General features: G+C 45.5%; 1 protein-coding gene across 2 annotated transcripts; it reads left to right on the forward strand.

Moving 5' to 3' along the window:
• The first annotated feature begins 1613 nt into the window (after positions 1-1613).
• On the forward strand, positions 1614-24240 carry axdnd1 (axonemal dynein light chain domain containing 1). 2 transcript variants are annotated; one of them, XM_029695667.1, is made up of 25 exons: positions 1614-2146; positions 2520-2704; positions 2917-3020; positions 3188-3290; positions 3576-3661; positions 3758-3814; positions 4153-4261; positions 4750-4871; positions 5554-5694; positions 5858-5962; positions 6284-6404; positions 8770-8871; positions 9071-9237; positions 9363-9432; positions 15889-16123; positions 16442-16658; positions 16801-16894; positions 17182-17384; positions 19118-19208; positions 19368-19514; positions 21373-21468; positions 22053-22178; positions 22295-22386; positions 22561-22691; positions 23734-24240. In XM_029695667.1, exons 1-25 carry the CDS (start codon positions 2035-2037, stop codon positions 23847-23849), a joined length of 3132 nt encoding a protein of 1043 aa, XP_029551527.1. In that variant the 5' UTR covers positions 1614-2034; the 3' UTR covers positions 23850-24240. The 2 variants fall into 2 exon arrangements, with proteins under 2 accessions (XP_029551527.1, XP_029551528.1); XM_029695668.1 differs by lacking the exons at positions 22561-22691; positions 23734-24240 and having other exon boundaries at positions 22053-22128; positions 22295-22366.
• The last annotated feature ends 571 nt before the right edge of the window (positions 24241-24811 follow it).

Raw genomic sequence — 24811 nt, forward strand, 5'->3', positions numbered from 1 at the left:
CTAAAAGTATTTGGTTTTAAATGTACTTAAGCATCAAAAGTAAAAGTATAAATAATTTAAAATGTCTTATATTAAGCAAACCAGACAACACGATTTTCTTGTTTTTTAATTTTACGGATAGCCAGGGTCACAGTTCAGCACGCAGACTTAATTTACAAACGAAGCATTTGTGTTTAGTGAGTCTGCCAGATCAGAGGCAGTAGGGATGATCAGGGATGTTCGCTTGATAAGTGCGCGAATTGGACAATTTTCCTGTCCTGCTAAGCATTCAAAATGTAACGAGTACTTTTGGGTGTCAGGGAAAATGTAAGGAGTAACAAGTACATTATTTTCTTTAGGAATGTAGTGGAGTAAAAGTTGTCAAAAATATAAATAGTAAAGTGAAGTACAGATACCCCCAAAACTATTTAAGTAGTACTTAAAAGTATTTTTACTTAAGTACTTTACACCACTGCTCAAAACGTTACAAAATTTGCTTAAACCTAAGATCGATGTGGCTAAATGTGCAAAACAACACTAAAGTGATAACAAGCATTGGCCCTCCCCAGGAAACATTCCCATGCCTTGACACCTGATTAACTATTGTCTACTAACATTGATTTACTTGCTATTGTGATTAGTAGCATGTTTTTTTTTCATTCATAAATTGTTTGTATTTGATTATACAGCAAATAGTTAGAATAGTCAGCATTAGACAATAACAATGTCATTGTCAGCGCACGTCCAACACATTTGTACATAAACTGAGTGTAAAAACATTAAGAACACCTGCTCTTTCCATGACATAGACTGACCAGGTGAATGCAGGTGAAAGCTATGATCCCTTATTGATGTCACTTGTTTAATCCACTTCAATATAACGCGAATGTCTAGCTACCCAAAGGTTGCGAGTTCAAATTTTAGCTAATTAGCACCTTTTCAACTACTTAATTTTTTTTAGCTAACCTTTCCCCTAATCCTTTTAGCTAACCCTCTCATCGCCTAGCCCTAACATTAACTATTTTAGCTAACCCTTTCCCCAACCTTTTAACTTAACTCCTAAAAGTAATCATAACCTAAACCCCAGCTTAGCTAACGTTAACCAGCTAGAATTCGTAAGATATCATGTTTTGCAAATTCGTATCATATTTTACGTTTTGCAAATTCGTAACATTTAATACGATTTGTAGTTCGTAACATATCATAGTGTCTGATTTTACATATAATATAACACGAAATGCTCTGAGACCAATGCTTAAAAATAAAATAAAAATTGTCCGGGTGGCCATTTGATTAATTGTTCAGCAGTCTTATGGCTTGGGGGTAGAAGCTGTTGAGGAGCCTTTTGGACCTAGACTTGGTGCTCCGGTACCGCTTGACGTGCAGTAGCAGAGAGAACAGTCTATGACTTAGGTGACTGGAGTCTGTGACAATTATTTTGGCCTGTCATCTGACACCTCCTAGTATATAGGGCCTGAATGGCAGGAAGCTTGGCCCCAGTGATGTACTGGGCCATATGCATTACCCTCTGTAGAGCCTTACCGTCAGATGCCGAGCAGTTTCCATACCAGGCGGTGATACAACCGGTCAGGATGCTCTCGATGTATTTCATACCATTCCACTGATACAGCCAGTCCTCCCCAATTAAGGTGCCACCAACCTCCTGGGACTGGGTTTATGAAATGTTGAGTCCTCATGGGAACGAGGGATTTCCTCCCTCCGACACTCCTGGTCTCCAGACACCGCCATCTGCTGCAGTTGAGCGTCCATAGCAACAACTCCACGGGGGGGAAGTGACCGACAGGAGTTTTGAAATAATTACAGTGACACTAAAGTTCTTCAGTGAGGTTTTAGCAAGATACTTTGTTCACTTATGGACGCTAATATTTATAACAACGCTATGCAGAACAAAGTTGCTTAGAAGTGGCGAGTTATCGACTACATGCGAACATGCTAACGTTAATTGGGCAAATTTTTTTGGCGAACGTTAGTTAGCTCGCTATAATTAGTATTATTGTTTACATTTTGTAGCTAGCTAGCTAATGTTAGTTGAGGATGTCTGCATCCATAAAATCAAGCCCGTCACCTCCTGTCTTACCGAAACCAGAGGGCCGGAGGATAAAGTCAAGTCATTCTCTTGTATCACCTGTGGAAGATCATGACAGAGGTAAACTATGGACAGACGGGTGGTATGCGTGGTCTTCTATATTGCTTGTTAAGCTAGCTAGCTAGCTACTAGCTACACGGTCCGTGCTATCCGGAATCCTTCAGACGTCCCTGAAGTTGACATTTAAAATGGTTAAGGTTTAGGGTAGGGACGCCCCAAGGATCTCGGATAGCACTGACCCTAGTTACACATGGCTTGCAACAGCAGCGGTGGCATAACGTGCTCTCTCTCTATCATGTACCTATGAATTCCAATATTTCAGCTTTCAGACATTTTCCCTTACAATACAATACTTTGCAGAACACCTTTATAAATACGTTTGATTGATTGACTCAATTGAGCATTATTTTGAATGTCTGTGTACTGTCTTCAGCCCTTTCAGAACTCCCTGAGCTGAAAGAGAAACAGGTACCAGTGACAGATCGATCAAAGATGCAGCTTGTCCCAATGCAGAATGACTTGATCCCAGATGAGCTCCTGGCCACCCTCACCTCAACCGTCTGTCCCCATGATAGGTTGGGACCCCCAAAGCTAACCAAGACCCCCAAAGACTTCAAGGTATGGTTTATGTATGGTAACTCTGGTCCAGGGCTTTAGTGCGGTTTGGTCCAGCATAGATGACAAATGTCAGAGTCAAGTCTAACCAGATTCCTGCCACATTCTCTATGCGTGGTCCCAGGAAGTCACTACAGTGTCACTACATTGTTTGTAAGTAAATAGTTTTTTGTTTGTCTATGGTTGTTTATTGTTGGTTTAACTGCCTCCCTTAGGTCTATGGAATACGACACACGGACGCGATTTGGCATCACCCAGTCGGACGCAAGAAATACCAATACTTTCTCGACCAACCGACGTCATTGACAGGAGCGGGCAGGTTTAACCAATAAGAATCCATGTTGGGAATTTGCAATGCAAAAACCATGGGGGACGGGGAGGGGGGACATGAGCTGCCATATCAGTGTATCTACATGTTTATAGAGAAATACATGACTCATTTTCTGTCTGTGATTGTTTTGTGTTGTTTTCTGTGTGTTGGCTCAGGGACATCTCCTTTTTGTGTGATTCCATGGCCTCGCAGAGGGAGAGGATTCCCCTGCCACCCATGGCTGACAGGGGCACCACCCACACACAGGGCATTCAAAAGGCAAGCAGAGCCCGGACATACATATAAAAACACAAATGGGTGCTTACATTTTGCAATGTCCGGTGCCCCAGATTGGCGGAGGCTGCACATTTTAGACCATTACATTGGTCCTAAAGTGAAATCTCCACGCACCGGGGCACCAGGAGATGCAAACGAGTGCACCCAAATGCCATTGCCTTTAAATGTGTGGCCATGGTCAATGAATTGATCTGATTCCAGACACGGTCATTACCAGACACAGTCTGTTCTGTGTGGTTTAACAGGACCTTGTGTTGTTCTCCCCAGGACATGAGCCTTATGGAGAGCCTCATCCCAGAGGAATACCACATTGTGAAAAACAAAGGGGTTCAAGGGCTGGAGTGCTATGACGAGTGAGTGAGGAGGATTCTACTGTGTGTTGTATTTTCCCCCTCCGCTTAATGATAATGTCCTCATCTTCTGACTTCTATTCCTCTCTCCCGTTTTAGTAAATTCACAGTACTGTTGGAGGACGACGAAAGGATGCTCAAAGTCTTTCCATCAATGTGAGTGAAAAAGTGATCATGTCAACATGCAGTGTTCTGAATGACTATGGATCATTATGGGTGTAACAACATGTCAAACGTCACACACTGTAGCTCTCACGACCAGGGTTGGTGACCACTTATGTGTGTGTTTCTGTGCGTGTGTGTGTGTGTTTGTACGTGTGTGTGTTTGTACGTGTGTGTGTTTGTACGTGTGTGTTTGTGCGTGTGTTTGTGCGTGTGTGTGTTTATACGTGCATGTGTGTGTCTGTGCATGTCTTTGTGTGTGTCTGTGCGTGTGTTTGTGTGTGTGTTTGTACTTGTGTGGATACGTGTGTCTGTGTGTGTGCATGCCACAGGAGGCCCAGCGGGCGGCTGGAGGCAGTGCAGCTGATGAAGGTGATGGATGAGATGTTGGACAGAGCAGGGGTTAACCAGGAGTACAGAGCGCTGACTGGACTGTCACAGGTAAACCAGGACACAGAGTCAATCCCAAATAGCACCCTATTCCCTAGGTAGTGCACTACTTTTGACCAGGACATATTTGGGATGCAAACAGTATCATGTTTATTCTATAGCTTTCTGTCTTTGACATTTTATCACATTTGTTGTCATGTTTATGACAAGATTATGACACTGTAATGACGTTCAAATCAAGTGTGACCGAATTGGCATAGGTAACATATATGTACGTTTCCTGAAGTGACATAATGTAGGTAACTGGATTGGACAGGACATTACCTTTGACTTAATTCAACCATTTTAGCTAATTTTGTTCTCTGTGCCTTGTCCACTAAATATGTCTGATGATATTGTTTACGTTCCAAATGGCACCCTATTCCCTATAGTGTAATACTTTTGACCAGAGCCCTATGCGTCCCGGGTCAAAGTATTACCCGATGTAGTGAATAGTGTGCCATTTAATACACACATCATCTCTGTGACCCGCTTCCCAGATGCAAGGCCTTCTAGAGCTGGTGCGTGTGGAACAGAACATCTACAACATAGTGTTCCATGAGCTGATCAGACAGGTCAGTGTGGAGTGTGCTGAGAGAGGACAGCTCCTGGCTAAGCTCAGGTAAGTACAGGGGGGAGGAGACTCCATGAACTCCATGAACCTTTTTCTCTAGTGTGCCCTTATGAATGCTATCCAGGATCCAGTTCATACAATGAGTGTACAAAACATTAAGAACACCTGCTCTTTCCATGACATAGACTGACCAGGGGAATCCAGGTGAAAGCTATGATCCCTTATTGATGTCACTTCTTAAATCCACTTCAATCAGTGACGATGAAGCGGAGGAGACAGGTTAAAGAAGGATTTTGAAGCCTTGAGAAAATTGAGACATGGATTGTGTATGTGTGCCATTCAGAGGGTGAATGGGCAAGACAAAATATTTAAGTGCCTTTGAATTGAGTACGGTAGTAGGTGCCAGGTGCACCGGTTTGTGTCAAGAACTGCAACACTGCTGGGTTTTTCACAGTCAACAGTTTCCCGTGTGTATTAAAAATGGTCCACCACCCAAAGGACATCAAGCCAACTTGACAAAACTGTGGGAAGCATTGGAGTCAACATGGGCCAACATCCCTGTGGAACACTTTCAACACCTTGTAGAGTCTATGCCCTGACGAATTGAGGCTGTTCTGAGTGCCAAAAGGAAGGGAGGGGGTGCAACTCAATATTAGGAAGGTATTCCTAATGTTTGGTATACTCAGTGTAGGTCTAACTGTGTCCCTCCCTGTGTGCTCCTGTGGTCCAGACAGAGGTATGTGGCTCTGTTGGACCGTATCCCCAGGCAGCTGAAAGGTCTCCACACAGAGACACTGGCCCAGAGAGCTCTGGACCGCAGGCTCACAGAGGAGATCATCTGCTTCAGGAGCTCCATCTCTAAGCTCAACACGTGAGCCTGGGACTGTGTGTGTTGGGTGGAGGGGGGGTGGGGGTGTGTGTGTCTGCAATTACAGAATCTATATTGATGTATACAGTACATAATCTATACGATTTTTTTCCCTTAGCTATGTATATGATTTTTGTCTGTGTATTCTTGTGTGTGTGCACTTCAGAGAGCTGTGTAAGATGAGGGAGCATGACGAGTATGTGTCCAAGCAGGCTGAGAGAGCACAGGAGGAGCTGGCCAAGGCTCTGGAACAATCACAGAAGAACTCTGAGTAAGTGACTGATTGGCCATCATCATACCTGCTGCTGTGCATACTGTACACAGACGCTATTTACTAAGCTTAATGATTTTAGCTTTGCTTCTTGTCTTCTATCCCCTATCTGAATATGCTTTATGTCTCCTATCCTTCTACCCCCTATCTAAATTGTGCAAACTTTGCAAAGATGAAATCTCTGAAAATAATCTGGGATAATATGTACATAATATGTACACAAATGGCTAGATATGAAAAAGTAGGAACAACTCTTATCTACTGTACTGTAAATTGTACTTGGATGTATGACCTATGACCTCTATGTACCTGTGTCCTCAGTGTGGTGGGAGAGTACCATGGCCTGTATGAGATGCAGAGGAGGAGATTGGAGGGACAGGTGGCCAGACTGACGGACGAGAGGGACCTGTGGAGCAGAGTCACTTACAACCTGGCCCTCAAGGTCAGTCTCTGTCTGTCTGTCCGCCCGTCCGTTCCTCTGTCCTTCTCTCTTTATTCCTCTGTCTGTCTGTCTCTGTCAGTCTGTCCACCCGTCCATTCCTACCACCTACAACCTGTCACTCAAGGTCTGTCTGTCTGTCTGTCTGTCTGTCTGTCTGTCTGTCTGTCTGTCTGTCTGTCTGTCTGTCTGTCTTGTCTGTCGGCCTGCTGTCCTTCTGTCAGTATTTCTGTCTGTCTGTCTGTCTTTCCATCTATCTTGTCTGTCTGTCCGTCCGTCAGTCCTTGTCAGCCATCTTGTCGTAGCATTAGCAACATTAGGACATGTTGAAATACAATAGAATGCATAGCTAGGTTAGGGCATACAGTACCAGTCAAAAGTTTGGACACACCTACTCCTTTACTCGAATAATAGTGAAGACATCAAACCTATTAAATAACATATATGGAATCATGTAGTAACCAAAAAAGTGTTAAACAAATCAAAATATATTTTAGATTCATCAAAGTAGTCACCCTTTGCCTTGATGACAGCTTTGCACACTCTTGGCATTCTCTCAACCAGCTTCATGAGGAAGGCTTTTCCAACAGCCTTGAAGGAGTTCCTACATATGCTGAGCACTTATCGACTGCTTTTCCTTCACTATGCAGTCCAACTCATCCCCAACCATCTCCATTGGGTTGAGGTCGGGTGATTGTGGAGGCAAGGTCATCTGATGCAGCACCATCACTCTCCTTCTTGGTCAAATAGCCCTTACACAGCCTGGAGGTGTGTTTTGGGTCATTGTCCTGTTGAAAAAAAATGATAGTCCCACTAAGCGCAAACCAGATGGTATGGCGTATTGCTGCAGAATTCTGTGGTAGCCATGCTGGTTAAGTGTGCCTTGAATTCAAAATAAATCATTGACAGTGTCACCAGCAAAGCACCATCACACCTCCTCCTCCATGCTTCACGGTGGGAACCACACTTGCGGAGTTCATCCATTCACCTACTCTACGTCTCACAAAAACACGGCGGTTGGAACCAAAAATCTCACATTTGGACTGATCAGACCAAAGGACAGCTTTCCACCGGTCTAATGTCCATTGCTCGTGTTTCTTGGCCCAATCAAGTCTCTTCTTTTTATTTGTGTCCTTTAGTAGTGGTTTCTTTGCAGCAATTTGACCATGAAGGACCTGATTGACGCAATCTCTGAATAGTTGATGTTGAGATCTGTCTGTTACTTGAACTCTGTGAAGCATTTATATGGGCTGCAATCTGAGGTGCTCTAATGAACTTATCCACTGCAGCAGAGGTAACTCAGGGTCTTCCTTTCCTGTGGCGGTTGTCATGAGAGCCAGTTTCTTCATAGCGCTTGAAGAAACTTTCAAAGTTCTTGAAATTTTCCGCATTGACTGACCTTCGTGTCTTAAAGTAATGATGGACTGTCGTTTCTCTTTGCTTATTTGAACTGTTCTTGCCACAATATGTACTTGGTATTTTACCAAATATGTTCTATCTTCTGTATACCACCCCTACCTTGTCACAACACAACTGATTGGCTCAAACGCATTAGGGAGGAAATAAATTCCCCAAATTAACTTTTAAGAAGGCACACCTGTTAATTGAAATGCATTCCAGGTGACTACCTTCCCTGTGGCTCAGTTGGTAGAGCATGGTGTTTGCAACGCCAGCATGGTGTGTGCAACGCCAGGGTTGTGGGTTTGATTCCCACGGGGGGCCAGTACAATTTTTTTATTTTTTATTATGAAATGTATGCATTCACTACTGTAAGTCGCTCTGGATAAGAGCGTCTGCTAAATGACTAAAATGTAAAATGTACCTCATGCAGCTGGTTGAGAGAATGCCAAGATTGTGCAAAGCTGTCATCAAGGGAATTTAAAATCTAAAATATATTTTGATTTGTTTAACACTTTTTTTGGTTACTACATGATTCCATATGTGTTATTTCATAGTTTGATGTCTTCACTGTTATCTTGGCCAGGACGCTCTTGAAAAATAGATTTTAAATCTCAATGAGCCCTTCCTGGTTAAATAAAGGTTAAATAAAAATGTAGAAAATAGTCAAAATGAAGAAAAACCCTTGAATGAGTAGGTGTGTCCAAACTTTTGACTGGTACTGTAGATCTCAAAGTGAAGGGGAGGAGAGAAGGCGAGGAGAGAAGGGAGCAGAACCGCAGACTTCTCTCATCCTGAGCCTAGTGTTAACTGGGGTTTATTCTTTTGGCACCAAACAGAAGAAACAGGGAGGAGCTACCAGGACATTTTAGTTTTCCGTTACAAAATGTTTTGCTACGAAGTACCGTTATGAATACAACCCTATTTGCATATGTATCAGAGTTGTTGATATTGATTTGTTTCCTCCCAGGTGATCAAGTTGAACAACCTCCAGCTGGCCAGCAGGCTTCACGTCAGTGAGCAGACCTGGACCAAGACTGCCGAGCACTTTACACTGTTCCTGACCTCCAAGGTAAACTCCACACTGTCAAAGACCCTTCACCGGGATGGGAATTCCTGCTTTTCTGAAATCATCTATTATTAATATGGTATCCTATTTTTCTTTGTTGTCCTGGTCTCGTCCCTCATATACTGCCAAATTGACTGAATTGGAATAAAACAACTTCATACTGATGAAAATAATAATGAAACATAAACCTTGTATCTCGTAGGACACAGAAGACCTGAACCATATCATGCAGCTGACAGAGCAGTGGAAGGAGCAGCTGACGTCCTTCGTGCAGAGTCTGAGAGAGGCTGAGCACGGCCACTGTGATGGGATAAGTAGCATACAGGCCGACATCGTCAAATGGCACACCTTCGTTGGCGCCAACATCAGGTAGCGTAGACATGCCCACTGGCACCCACTCATAGAAATGACTGTCAGCCTGTCACGAGAGCAGTGGTCATTGTTTTGTCTTCATGTCATTGTGATGTTTGTTTGTTTGTTTGTTTGTTTTGTAGGAGACCGGATGCGAAATTTGAGAAAGTTTCAGAAGAACAGCTTTATTCAGATTTGAAACAGTGGTCCAATGTAAGAATGTTTCTTCTGTTCCTGTTTTAATGTTGAGGTTTTTAACGCTTTCATATGTGTATCGCTGGATATATTTTAGTACTAGACTGGAACAAAACCTTGCACACTCTGTGAGTCCTCAGGACCAGGATTGCAGAATACTGCTCCACTGTATGTCACTAGTGTAGCACCACTATAATACCCTTTTCACACTACTGAGTCAAACCGTGCTGAGCCAAGCTTAGCTGTACTGAGCTGGCCTGTTTATTTTATTGAACCTTTATTTAACTAGGCAAGTCAGTTCTTCTTAATCCAAGATGGCGTAGCAGTCAGACGTCTTTGTCCTCGTCTTTGTCGTGTCCCATGTATACAGTGAGGGGAAAAAAGTATTTGATCCCCTGCTGATTTTGTACGTTTGCCCACTGACAAAGAAATGATCAGTCTATAATTTTAATGGTAGGTTTATTTGAACAGTGAGAGACAGAATAACAACAAAAAAATCCAGAAAAACTAATGTAAAAAATGTTATAAATTGATTTGCATTTTAATGAGGGAAATAAGTATTTGACCCCCTCTCAATCAGAAAGATTTCTGGCTCCCAGGTGTCTTTTATTCAGGTAACGAGCTGAGATTAGGAGCACACTCTTAAAGGGAGAACCTTGTAGACCTACACAAGGCTGGAATGGGCTACAAGACCATCGCCAAGCAGCTTGGTGAGAAGGTGACAACAGTTGGTGCGATTATTTGCAAATGGAAGAAACACAAAAGAACTGTCAATATCCCTCGGCCTGGGGCTCCATGCAAGATCTCACCTTGTGGAGTTGCAATGATCATGAGAACGGTGAGGAATCAGCCCAGAACTACACGGAAGGATCTTGTCAATGATCTCAAGGCAGCTGGGACCATAGTCACCAAGAAAACAATTGGTAACACACTATGCCGGGAAGGACTGAAATCCTGCAGCGCCCACAAGGCCCTCCTGCTCAAGAAAGCACATATACATGCCCGTCTGAAGTTTGCCAATGAACATCTGAATGATTCAGAGGACAACTGGGTGAAAGTGTTGTGGTCAGATGAGACCAAAATGGAGCTCTTTGGCATCAATTCAACTCGCCGTGTTTGGAGGAGGAGGAATGCTGCCTATGACCCCAAGAACACCATCCCCACTGTCAAACATGGAGGTGGAAACATTATGCTTTGGGGGTGTTTTTCTGCTAAGGGGACAGGACAACTTCACCGCATCAAAGGGACGATGGACGGGGCCATGTACCGTCAAATCTTGGGTGAGAACCTCCTTCCCTCAGCCAGGGCATTGAAAATGGGTTGTGGATGGGTATTCCAGCATGACAATGACCCAAAACACACGGCCAAGGCAACAAAGGAGTGGCTCAAGAAGAAGCACATTAAGGTCCTGGAGTGGCCTAGCCAGTCTCCAGACCTTAATCCCATAGAAAATCTGTGGAGGGAGCTGAAGGTTCGAGTTGCCAAACGTCAGCCTCGAAACCTTAATGACTTGGAGAAGATCTTCAAAGAGGAGCGGGACAAATCCCTCCTGAGATGTGTGCAAACCTGGTGGCCAAATACAAGAAACCTCTGACCTTTTTACCCTCACTGTATATCTTTTATATATTTTTTCTTCGCATATTTTTCTAAACCTCAACTTCAAAATACTCTCCTGCAACCCGCCTCACCCAATGTAGTGTGGATCTGCTTTTTTCTAAAGTATTTTTCCTTACTTCTGAATCGGAACCCCCCAACAGAAGCTAGCCAGCTAATTAGCTAGTAGTCAGCTAACCACTGCTAGCGGTCATCAGCTAACCTTTAGCTCGGAAAACTATCCCCTGTTTGCACAACGCGATTCAAACCAGAGCATACCGGACCTATTTTTCTCTCCATATCCCCGGATTCCCTCCGCAAGCTCTGAACCTTTTCACCTGGATCATCGGAGCTAGCTAGCTGCAATCCAAGTGTCTACTCCTGGCTAATGTCTCTGTCCCGAAGCAAGCATCAATTAGCCTGGAGCTAGCCCATGCTAGGCCCATCTCCCGGCTAGCTGAAGAGGTCCATCAGCCACTCCTGGGCTACAATACCTATACCTGGACCCCTTTTACTGACGTTACGAAGCCCCGCCGATCCTTCACGACTGGACTACCGACGTAATCTGCCCGAGGGGGGGTTATTCAACTGGCCCCTCCGTTGCAACGTCCCCTGAATGCCCATCTGCTAGCCTGCTTGCTGCGGCCTGCTAGCTGTCTAGAGCATATCAGACTGTTAGCTGAATTTCTTGGGCCACTATACCTATTTTGCCAATTGGTCTGGACCCCTTTACCACACTGAACCCGACTAATCCATCACAACTGACGAAGAGGCTCCGCACGAGGAGGCTATAACAGACTTCCTCCGTTGCGACGTCCCTCTAAGGCCCTTCTGCTAGCTTGCTAGCCCTGGACCGCTAGCTGTCTGAATCGCAGTGTCTCCAGCCAGCCTCACTACTCACTGGACTCCTATGAACACTCGGCTATGCATGCCTCTCCTTAATGTCAGTATGCCTTGTCCATTGCTGTTCTGGTTAGTGATTATTGTCTTATTTCACTGTAGAGCCTCTAGCCCTGCTCAATATGCCTTAGCCAACCCTTTAGTTCCACCTCCCACACATGCAGTGACCTCCCCTGGTTTAAATGATGTTTCTAGTGACAATATCTCTCTCATCGTCACTCGATACATAAGTTTACCTCCACTGAATCCACATCCTACCATACCTTTGTCTGTACATTATGCCTTGAATCTATTCTATCACGCCCAGAAACCTGCCCCTTTTACTCTCTGTTCTGAACGTACTAGATGACCAGTTCTTATAGCCTTTAGCCGTACCCTTATTCTACTCCTCCTCTGTTCCTCTGGTGATGTAGAGGTTAATCCAGGCCCTGCAGTGCCTAGCTCCACTCCTATTCCCCAGGTGCTCTCATTTGTTGACTTCTGTAACCGTAAAAGCCTTGGTTTCATGCATGTTAACAGTAGAAGCCTCCTCCCTAAGTTTGTTTTATTCACTGCTTTAGCACACTCTGCCAACCCGGATGTCCTAGCCGTGTCTGAATCCTGGCTTAGGAAGACCACCAAAAACCCAGAAATTTCCATCCCTAACTATTAACATTTTCCGACAAGATAGAACTGCCAAAGGGGGCGGTGTTGCAATCTACTGCAGAGATAGCCTGCAGAGTTCTGTCTTACTATCCAGGTCTGTACCCAAACAATTCGAGCTTCTACTTTTAAAAATCCACCTTTCCAGAAAAAGTCTCTCACCGTTGCCGCTTGCTATAGACCAGCCTCTGCCCCGAGCTGTGCCCTGGAAACCATATGTGAATTGATTTCCCCCCATCTATCTTCAGAGCTTGTGCTGCTAGGTGACCTAAACTGGCACATGCTTAACACCCCGGCCATCCCACAATCTAAGCTTGATGCCCTCAATCTCACACAAATTGCCAATGAACCCACCAGGTACAACCCCAAATCCGTAAACACGGGCACCCTCATAGATATCATCCTAACCAACTTGCCCTCCAAATACACCTCTGCTGTTTTCAACCAAGATTTCAGTGATCATTGCCTGCATCCGTAATGGGTCTGCGGTCAAACGACCACCCCTCATCACTGTCAAACGCTCCATAAAACACTTCAGCGAGCAGGCCTTTCTAATCGACCTGGCCCGGGTATCCTAGAAGGATATTGACCTCATCCCGTCCGTAGAGGATGCCTGGTTATTCTTTAAAAGTGCCTTTCTCACCATATTAAACAAGCATGCCCCTTTCAAAAAATTTAGAACCCGGAACAGATATAGTCCTTGGTTCTCTCCAGACCTGACTGCCCTTGACCAGCACAAAAACATCCTGTGGCATTCTGCATTAGCATCGAATAGCCCCCGTGATATGCAACTTATCAGGGAAGTTAGGAACAAATATACACAGGCAGTTAGAAAAGCTAAGGCTAGCTTTTTCAAACAGAAATTTGCATCCTGTAGTACTAACTCAAAAAAGTTCTGGGACACTGTAAAGTCCATGGAGAATAAGAGCACCTCCTCCCAGCTGCCCGCTGCACTGAGGCTAGGAAACACTGTCACCACCGATCCACCACCAATCCACTATAATTGATCCACCACCAATCCACTATAATTGAGAATTTCAATAAGCATTTTTCTACGGCTGGTCATGCTTTCCACCTGGCTACCCCTACCCCGGTCAACAGCCCTGCTCACCCCCACAGCAACTTGCCCAAGCCTCCCCCATTTCTCCTTCACCCAAATCCAGATAGCTGATGTCCTGAAAGTGCTGCAAAGTCTGGACCGCTACAAATCAGCCGGGCTAGACAATCTGGACCCTCTCTTTCTAAAATTATCTGCCAAAATTGTTGCAACCGCTATTACTACCCTGTTCAACGTCTCTTTCGTATCGTCTGAGATTCCCAAAGATTGGAAAGCTGCCGCGGTCATCCCCCTCTTCAAGGGGGAGACCCTCTAGACCCAATCTGCTACAGACTTATATCTATCCTACCCTGCCTTTCTAAAGTCTTCGAAAGCCAAGTTAACAAACAGATTACCAACCATTTCGAATCCAACCGTACCTTCTCCGCTATGCAATCTGGTTTCAGAGCTGGTCATGGGTGCACCTCAGCCACGCTCAAGGTCCTAAACGATATCATAACCTCCATCGATAAGAGACATTACTGTGCAGCCGTATTCATCGACCTGGCCAAGGCTTTCGACTCTGTCAATCACCACATTCTTATTGGCAGACTCAACAGCCTTGGTTTCTCAAATGATTGCCTCGCCTGGTTTACTAACTACTTCTCTGATAGAGTTCAGTGTGTCAAATCGGAGGGCCTGTTGTCCGGACCTCTGGCAGTCTCTATGGGGGTGCCACAGGGTTCAATTCTCGGGCCGACTCTCTTCTCTGTATACATCAATGATGTCACTCTTGTGCTGGTGATTCTCTTATCTACCTCTACGCAGACGACACCATGCTGTATACTTCTGGCCCTTCTTTGGACACTGTGTTAACTAACCTCCAGACGAGCTTCAATGCCATACAACTCTCCTTCCGTGGCCTCCAACTGCTCTTAAATGCAAGTAAAACTAAATGCATGCTCTTCAACCGATCACTGCCCGCACCTGCCCGCCCGTCTGTCCAGCATCATTACTCTGGACGGTTCTGACTTAGAATATGTGGACAACTACAAATACCTAGGTGTCTGGTTAGACTGTAAACTCTCCTTCCAGAGTCACATTAAGCATCTCCAATCCAAAATTAAATCTAGAATCAGCTTCCTATTTCGCAACAAAGCATCCTTCACTCATGCTGCCAAACATACCCTCGTAAAACTGACCATCCTACCGATCCTCGACTTTGGCGATGTCATTTACAAAATAGCCTCCAACACTCTACTCAACAAATTGGATGCAGTCTATCACAGTGCCATCCGTTTTGTCACCAAAGTCCCATATACTACCCACCACTGCAACCTGTACGCTCTCGTTGGCTGGCCCTTGCTTCATACTCGTCACTCCAGTTCATCTGGCTCCAGGTCATCTATAAGTCTTTGCTAGGTAAATCCCCGCCTTATCTCAGCTCACTGGTCACCATAGCAGCACCCGCCCGTAGCACACGCTCCAGCAGGTATATCTCACTGGTCACCCCCAAATCCAATTCCTCCTTTCCTTCCAGTTCTCTGCTGCCAATGACTGGAACGAACTGCAAAAATCACTGAAGCTGGAGACTCATATCTCCTTCACTAGATTTAAGCACCAGCTGTCAGAGCAGCTCACAGATCACTGCACCTGTACATAGCCCATCTGTAAACAGCCCATCTATCTACCTCATCCCCATACTGTATTTATTTATTTATATATCGTGCTCCTTTGCACTCCAGTATCTCTACTTGCACATTCATCTTCTGCACATCTACCATTCCAGTGTTTAATTGCTATATTGTAATTACTTCGCCACCATGGCCTATTTATTGTCTTACCTCCCTTATCTTACCTCATTTGCACACGCTGTATATATACTTTTTTTCCTACTGTATTATTGACTGTATGTTTGTTTATTCCATGTGTAACTGTGTTGCTGTATGTGTCGAACTGCTTTGCTTTATCTTGGCCAGGTCGCAGTTGGAAATGAGAACTTGTTCTCAACTAGCCTACCTGGTTAAATAGAGTTGAAAAAAAAAAAAAGTTAAGAACAGATATTTACATTGACGGCCTACCCAGGCCAAACCCAGACCACGCTAGGCCAATTGTGCTCCGCCCTATGGGACTCCCAATCACGGCCGGTTGTGATACAGCCTGTAATTGAACCAGGGTCTATAGTGACGCCTCTAGCACTGAGATGCAGTGCCTTAGCCGCTGCGCCACTCGGGAGCTGCTGCTGTGAGTCAGGTATAACGGACAGTCCCACTGACATCTCCATCTTCTACCCCATCCTCCAGGCGTTGACCATTCAGTGTGAGCGCTACGGGGGCGAAGACCTCCTCTCCTGCCAGGAGACCCTCAACATGCTAGGCCAGCTGCAGGAGGCCTGGGAGGAGGTGGGCCTCCGGCTCTTCAGGAGACACCCGGCCCCAGACGGAGAGCCCCCCAGGGGCCAGGAGGCCATGAAGGAGCTGGGCCTGGCCGTGTCAGAGCTCCACAAGCAGCTGGGCACACGCATCAACGGCGAGAGTGGTGAGCTTAGAAATGGAATGACCCACCTTCACAGAAAAGTTTATTAGAATTGGGATGCATGTTCTATAGATTGTATTTCTATGGCGGTGAGAGAGTGTGAGAGACGGACGCAGTCTGGAGGGAATATACAGCAGAACCCAGGAAACCGGAGCACGAGGGTAGAATTCTGGAGAGCTACGTACTGGGTGTGCAGGGTTTTTTTCATCCCATCACAAACCCCCCCTGATTCAACAAATGTTGGCCCATACTGAAGAACCCTGATAATCCCATACATACCTGAATGTATCCCTTACCAACTGGTCTGTGTGGCCCTTTCAGGAATCCACAAGCAACTGATGTGCCTGGTCGGGGTGATGGAACTCTGGGCCACCCGACTGAAGGCCCTTGTTGGCCGCACCGAGAGGCTGCCCCACTGTGATTGGCTGAAGCTGGAGAAGGCCCTGTGTAGCTGGATGTTGCTGGCGGAGGAGTCCTTGAAGCACGTCCACAGCACCCAGCCTGAGAATGAGAGGGTCCAGCACAAACCACACGTCCAGTGAGTTCTCCTGGCCCCTCTTTGTATGCTATTTGTTTGTCCCAAATGACACAATATTCCCTGTATAGTACACTACTTTTGACCAGAGCCTGTTTGTTGCGATTTTTAACATTTTTTTTGTCAAACAATTTGTCTATTCCAGGATCGAGATCAATGATGTCTTCAACACTCTCCGGGAGTTCATCTTGACCCAAGCCAACTTCTTTGACTGTGAGAACCGAAGGCTATGTGAGGAGGTACTGGAGACGGGCATCGCTGTCCCTGGATAGCAATTCCTTTACCTGTTATTGGAATGTGTGTACGTTTGATTTTATGGAGGCATTCCAAATTGCACTCTATTCCCTTTATAGTGCACTGGTTTTGACCAGAGACCTTCTGGGAAGATATTGGATGCGTCCCAAATGACACCCTATTCCCTATATAGTGCACTACTGTTAGTGCATTATCAAGGGAATAGGGTCACTATAAAAGGAATCGAGTACCCCTCCAGCCCCTACGTATTGTCTCTGGCCTGTGTTTCCAGGTGAACTCCATCCACACGGCTCTGACTCGCTGGATGGTGGACATGCTCCTCCAGATGGTCCCAGACCACTGTGATGACCAGGAGCAAGACGCCCTGCCGGGACTGAACACCACCGCCATCATGGAGGTCTCCCTGGAGCAACTAGAGGAAGACGCCAAGAACCTCTCAGAAAAACTGGACTACTTCTCCAAATACATCACCAGGTAAATATCAAATCAAACTTTATTTGTCACATGCGCAAAATAAGTGTAGACCTTACTGTGAAATGCTTACTTACAAGCCCTTAACCAACAGCGGAGTTCAAGAAGAGTTAAGAAAATATTTACCAAATAAACTAAAGTAAAAAAATATAAATAATAATACATTTAAAAAGAATAATAATAATACAAAGTAACATAACAATAACGAGGCTATATACAGGGGGTACTGGTACCGAGTCAATGTGCGGGGGTACAGGTTAGTTGAGATAATTTGTACATGTAGGTAGGGGTAGTGACTATACATAGATAATAAACAGCAAGTCGCAGCTGTGTACAAACAAATGGAGGGGGTACCAGTGGCCATTTGTTTAATTGTTCAGCAGTCTAATGGCTTGGGGGTAGAAGCTGTTAAGGTGAATTTTGGTCCTAGACTTGGCGCTCCGGTACAGCTTGCCGTGTGGTAGCAGAGAAAACAGTCTAACTTGGGTGACTGGAGTCTTTGACAATTTTATGGGCTTTCCTCTGACACCGCCTATTATATAGGTCCTGGATGGCAGGGAGCTTGGCCCCAGTGATGTACTGGGCCATATGCACTACCATCTGTAGCACCTTACCGTCAGATGCCGAGCAGTTGCCATACGGTGATGCAACCGATCAGAATGCTCTCGGTGGTGCAGCTGTAGAACATTTTGAGGATCTGAGGACCCATGTCTTTTCAGTCTCCTGAGGGGGAAAAGGTTTTGTCGTGCCCTCTTCACCACTGTCTTGGTGTGTTTGGACCATGATAGTTCGTTGGTGATGTGGACACCAAGGAACTTGAAAATCTCGACCCGCTCCACAACAGCCCCGTTGATGTTTATGGGGGCCTGTTCGGCCTGCCTTTTCCTGTAGTCCACGATCAGCTCCTTTGTCTTGCTCACATTGAGGGAGAGGTTGTTGTCCTGGCACCACACTGCCAGTTCTCTGACCTCCTCCCTATAGGCTGTCTCATCGTTGTCGGTCACTGTTGTGTAGTCCGCATTCTTAATGATGGTCAGCAGCGTACCACCCTGCATCCCACTGCTGGCTTGCTTCTGAAGCTAAGCAGGGTTGGTCCTGGTCAGTCCCTGGATGGGAGATCAGATGCTGCTGGAAGTGGTGTTGGAGGGCCAGTAGGAGGCACTATTTCCTCTGGTCTAAAAAATATCCCAATGCCCCAGGGCTGTGATTGGGGACACTACCCTGTGTAGGGTGCTGTCTTTCGGATGGGTTGTTAAACAGGTGTCTTGACTCTCTGAGGTCATTAAAAATCCCATGTCACTTATCGCAAGAGTGTTAACCCCCGGTGTCCTGGCTAAATTCCCAATCTGGCCCTCATACCATCACGGCCACCTAATCATCCCCAGCTTACAATTGGCTCATTCATCCCCCTCCTCTCCCCTGAAACTATTCCCCAGGTCGTTGCTGTAAATGAGAATGTGTTCTCAGTCAACTTACCTGGTAAAATAATGGTTAAAAAAAAATGGTGTTGGAGTTATGTTTGGGCACGCAGTCGTGGGTGAACAGGGAGTACAGGAGGGGACTAAGTACACACCCCTGAGGGGCCCCAGTGTTGAGGATCAGCGTGGCAGATGTGTTGTTGCCTACCCTCACCACCTGAAGTTTGTAAACCTAGCGATGAGTGGATCATGGGGATTTCGGGTGTAAGAAGATTGTTCACACTAACTCAGAGCTTTTTTTTCTCTCTCTCTCTGCAGCTCTTGCCGGGCCATTGTGGAGGAGGAGATTCAGAGGAGCATGGCTCGGGATGACTCAGAGAATGAGCTTTCTGAGCTCAACAAACTGCAGGTACTCACTGACCCACACAAATGCTTGCTGTGTAGAGCCTGCTAACATTCTCAATGTTTTGCACTCAAGGATGGGAATGCTAAACTTTGTGTGTTTTTGCGTGTGTGTGCATGGATGTATGCATTTGTGTGTGTATGTGTGTGCGTTCACGCTGGTCAGAGGGAATGTGGCGAGTGGATGGAGTCCTGTCGGATCCTGCTGTCCGACAAGAAGGGCAGTCCCGTGGAGCTGCGCGTCACACTGAATTTGGTCCACCGTTCTTTGACGGAACTCCTTCCCTCTGCGATGCCCAGCATGGAATCTCTGGTGAGTCTGTCATAATCCTTCACTGTGATCCCTCCCTACCTTGCAGTTAGCCACCTGATGTGTGAACACCATCCCACTGGGCACTGACGTCAGTTTAACGTCTAGTTTTGATTTACATTTCATTGAGATGTCAACTAACGTAAATTCAAAGTGAATGGATTTTTTTGCCATATCATTGTAGGTATAAATATATAGATGTAGGTAAAAAAAGAATAACCCCAAATTCCTTCACGTTGATGACGTTTGATGATCCCTCAGTAGGAAAAATATAGCCTAAATTGTTGTTGTTGAAATGACGTAGAAACAACATTTATTCAACTAGCTTGATGGCTGGTGGGATGTCATTTTTAACATGTTTAAAAAATCAAGTGCTTTGTTTTTGATATAAACTCAGCAAAAAAGAAACGTCCTCTCACTGTCAACTGCATTTATTTTCAGCAAACTTAACATGTGTAAATATTTGTATGAACATAACAAGATTCAACAACTGAGACATAAACTGAACAAGTTCCAAAGACATGTGACTAACAGAAATGTAATAATGTGTCCCTGAACCAAGGGGGGGGGGTCAAAATCAAAAGTAACAGTCAGTATCTGGTGTGGCCACCAGCTGCATTAGGTACTGCAGTGCATCTCCTCCTCATGGACTGCACCAGATTTGCCAGTTCTTGCTGTGAGATGTTACCCCACTCTTCCACCAAGGCACCTGTAAGTTCCCAGACATTTCTGGGGAGAATGGCCCTAGCTCTTACCCTCCGATCCAACAGGTCCCAGACGTGCTCAATGGGATTGAGATCTGGGCTCTTTGCTGGCCATGGCAGAACACTGACATTCCTGTCTTGCAGGAAATCACGCGCAGAATGAGCAGTATGGCTGGTGGCATTGTCATGCTGGAGGGTCATGTCAGGAGGAGCCTGCAGGAAGGGTACCACATGAGGGAGGAGGATGTCTTCCCTGTAACGCACAGCGTTGAGATTGCCTGCAATGATGATGCTGTGACACACCGCCCCAGACCATGACGGACTCTCCACCTCCAAATCGATTCGACGATAAACGCAAATCCGACCATCACACCTGGTGAGACAAAACCGCGACTTGTCAGTAAAGAGCACTTTTTGCCAGTCCTGCCTGGTCCAGCGACGGTGGGTTTTTGCCCATAGGCGACGTTGTTTCTGGTGATGTCTGGTGAGGACCTGCCGTACAATAGGCCTACAAGCCCTCAGTCCAGCCTCTCTCAGCCTATTGCGGACAGTCTGAGCACTGATGGAGGGATTGTGCGTTCCTGGTGTAACTCGGGCAGTTGTTGTTGCCATCCTGTACCTGTCCCGCAGGTGTGATGTTCAGATGTACCGATCCTGTGCAGGTGTTGTTACATATGGTCTGCCACTGCGAGGATGATCAGTTGTCCGTCCTGTCTCCCTGTATCGCTGTCTTAGGCGTCTCACAGTACGGACATTGCAATTTAATGCCCTGGCCACATCTGCAGTCCTCATGCCTCCTTGCAGCATGCCTAAGGCACGTTTACGCAGATGAGCAGGGACCCTGGGCATCTTTCTTTGGGTGCTTTTCAGAGTCAGTAGAAAGGCCTCTTTAGTGTCCTAAGTTTTCATAACTGTGACCTTAATTGCCTACCGTCTGTAAGCTGTTAGTGTCTTAACGACCGTTCCACAGGTGCATGTTCATTAATTGTTTATGGTTCATTGAACAAGCATGAGAAACAGTGTTTAAACCCTTTATTTACAATGAAGATCTGTGAAGTTATTTTGATTTTTACGAATTATCTTTGAAAGACAGGGTCCTGAAAAAGGGACGTTTCTTTTATCGCTGAGTTTATAATTACGTCACCTACTTTCCTTAGATGAACCTACCTGCAGTTGTTCCAGTAGAGGCTTTAGATGAAGAAGAGGAGCCGAACAAGAAGAGTCCAATGGAATTCATTAAGGTCGTACACATGGTGAGCTAACACCTGCAGTAGCTACACCAAAAAATACTACTAAAACACATTTTGAAACAAAACTGATCATGTCCTATTCCAGTTCCTGAGAGGTGTTCAACAAGGAATCCTATTCCAAATCAATGAAATTACCTGACTCGGTACCGGTACCCCCTGTATATAGCCTCGTTATTGTTATTTTATTGTGTTACTTTTTATTTAATTGTTTTACTTTAGTTTATTTAGTAAATATTTTCTTAACTCTATTTCTTGAACTGCATTGTTGGTTAAGGGCTTGTAAGTAAACATTTCACGGTAAGGTCTACACCTGTTATATTTGTCTATGTGATAAATAACATTTGATTTGACTTGCAAGTGACTTGTTTTTCTACAGCTCCGGGGTGAGATCTAGAATGAGCTTCCCATCCCCCAATCCTAAACTTTACCATTAATGGGGAAATGATAAACGGACCCTAGTTCTATTAGCAACTTCACCCTTCACATATTTTCACTCACGATTTAATATTGTCCAGAGAGCCAGAGGTTAGATGTCTCATCGGCTGCAGTTTTGGAATTGTTCTGCAATACTTATTTTTGACCTGCAGGTGGAGGCAGAGTACCCAGAAGAGGCCATGGAGTGCTCACTGGCCGGCTCTATTATGAAGCTGATAGGCCATGATGGTAATATCATTGAGCGAACCCTGGGGGAGGATACTATTCTGCTGGATGGGGTCAGTACATGGTGCTGTGTGTTTTACCAGTATATCATTTCATTATGAAAACATTGTTGTAGAAAGGCAGACATTCAGATCCAATGTCCAAATCTTCTTTGTTTGGCCCTCGGCAGACTGAAGACATGGTTGCCCGTCCACACACACCTAACGGTCAGAGAGCCTTTGATGCCCTGGCCACAGTAGGGGTTCTGCAGCATGAGTTACTGTAAGTTATTTGTCATTCATGAGCGGCCACACTATCTAAAGTGCTTCACTTTATTTTTCTGTCCTACAAGGGCCATCTTGCCTGTGTGCTTTTTTGATTTTGTGTGCCTGTTTGTCTCTGTCTGTCTGTACCTGCCTGTCTGTACCTGTCTGTCTGTGCCTGTCTGTCTGTCAGTGGGGTTGAGGCTCGTGTCCAGCGAGCAGAGGAGCGGGCCCTAAAGGCAGAGGAGGCCCTCCAGGCTGCGCTGGAGAAGATTCAAGATCTGGAGAGACAGCTACAGGGCAGGCCCAGTCTGGAGGCCAAAGGTAGGTCAACACCGTAACACACCTCTGTGATAGGTCAACGCCATAACACACCTCTGTGATAGGTCACCACACTGCTGTGATAGGTCAACACACCTCTGTGATAGGTCAACACCGTAACACACCTCTGTGATAGGTCAACACCGTAACACACCTCTGTGATAGGTCAACAGCGTAACACACCTCTGTGATAGGTCAACACACCTCTGTGATAGGTCAACACACCTCTGTGATAGGTCAACACACCTCTGTGATAGGTCAATACCGTAACACACCTCTGTGATTGGTCAGTACCGTAACACACCTCTGTGATAGGTCAACGCACCTCTGTGATAGGTCAACACCATAACACACCTCTATGATAGGTCAACACCATAACACACCTCTGTGATAGGTCAACACCATAACACACCTCTGTGATAGGTCACCACACTGCTGTGATAGGTCAACACACCTCAGTGATAGGTCAACACACCTCTGTGATAGGTCAACACACCTCTGTGATAGGTCAACACACCTCTGTGATAGGTCAACACACCTCTGTGATAAGTCAAAACACTGCTGTGATAGGTCAACACACCTCTGTGATAGGTCAAAACACTGCTGTGATAGGTCAACACACCTCTGTGATAGGTCAACACTGTAACACACCTCTGTAATGGGTCAACACACCTCTGTGATAGGTCAACACCGTAACACACCTCTGTGATGGGTCAACACACCTCTGTGATAGGTCAACATCATAACACACCTCTGTGATAGGTCAACACACCTCTGTGATAGGTCAACACCATAACACACCTCTGTGATATGTCAACACACTGCTGTGATAGGTCAACAGCATAACACACCTCTGTGATAGGTCAACACACCTCTGTAATAGATCAACACCATAACACCTCTGTGATAGGTCAACACACTGCTGGGATAGGTCAACAGCGTAACGCACCTCAGTCATAGGTCATCACCGTAACACCCCTTCAGTGATAGGTCAAAACTGTTGGATTTGGGTTTTGGACACTCATCCATACAATTTGCATTGCAGTGAGCAAGCAGTCTGTGGCAGCATCTCCCAAGTCAAAGGTGTCCAGCCCTGAACCCAAACCAGTGAGTCAGAAGCCTGAGCCTAGCCCCAGACAAACCAAGCCCAAGAAACGCTGAATCCTGAAAACAGTACTGTAGCTTCAGATGTAATGTGAAACTCTGCTCCTCTGAGGACCCAACGACTTTGTATTTGACAAATGAATAAACGCAACGTGAAGTCTAAGTATTGTATGACTCGGCGTTCAACAGTGTTTAATCAGTTGCATTTTTTTGGGTTGTTCTGTAATTTGCATGCTATTTGTTAAGCAATCATGTCCTTACAACAAGGTTATGTGACATATGGTTCCCTCTATAGTCATGCTTATATGGTTCCTTTTCAATAATATTATCATTATCATTTATTTCTTATGGACTCTATTTACCCTCATATTACCCTGTCTGATTTAGCTGGTTTGCAGTGTGTCATCAGTATGTTGAATGAATCATACAATAAAACCATTTCTACTGATTTATATTTATTTACAGAGAACCCCCCCCCAAAACAGTTAGATTTTCACACTTCTTCAATCTGATATGAAGGGTGTATCTCAATAATCTTAAATGGTGTCCTCTCCTTGCTTCCTTCCCTTCATCAGCACTGATATGAAAGAACTGGAGTGGCAAAATCAGGTTCCCTGGGACCCACCACGCATCTCTTGCATCCGAATGAAGACGCTTCCCTTTGTCTCTGTCTACTTACTACATCATGGGCCATCTCTTTCTCTTTGGTCTCTCCTGTCAGAATGGGATTGGCTGGAGCTGGGGTGGTTAAGCATCAGGGGGCAGGTCAGAGGGAGTGGTGAGGGTGTGTAGCAGGAGGTGAACGGTGGCGGCGGGGGGAACCAGAGAGTGAGTCCAGGGAAGATTTCAGTCTCACAGGCTGCCTTCTCTCCCACTGCAACAATCACCTACAGGACAGGGAGGAGGGGAGGCTAGGGTTGGCAAGGCCTGCAAGTTGGCAATGCTTGCTGTTTGGCTTTTTATGTTTATCATTCCTCCATTCTGACATACGTTGATGCCTGGACACACACACCTCTTTC

Source organism: Salmo trutta, chromosome 17, assembly GCF_901001165.1.
Source record: "Salmo trutta chromosome 17, fSalTru1.1, whole genome shotgun sequence".
NCBI lineage: Eukaryota > Metazoa > Chordata > Actinopteri > Salmoniformes > Salmonidae > Salmo > Salmo trutta.

Coding starts and splice junctions, on each gene's coding strand:
- axdnd1 (XM_029695667.1), top strand. CDS start 2,035: ATGTCTGCATCCATAAAATCAAGCCCGTCACCTCCTGTCTTACCGAAA. Junction 3,662..3,757: donor GGGCTGGAGTGCTATGACGA/GTGAGTGAGGAG, acceptor CTCCCGTTTTAG/TAAATTCACAGTACTGTTGG. Junction 22,179..22,294: donor ATACTATTCTGCTGGATGGG/GTCAGTACATGG, acceptor GGCCCTCGGCAG/ACTGAAGACATGGTTGCCCG.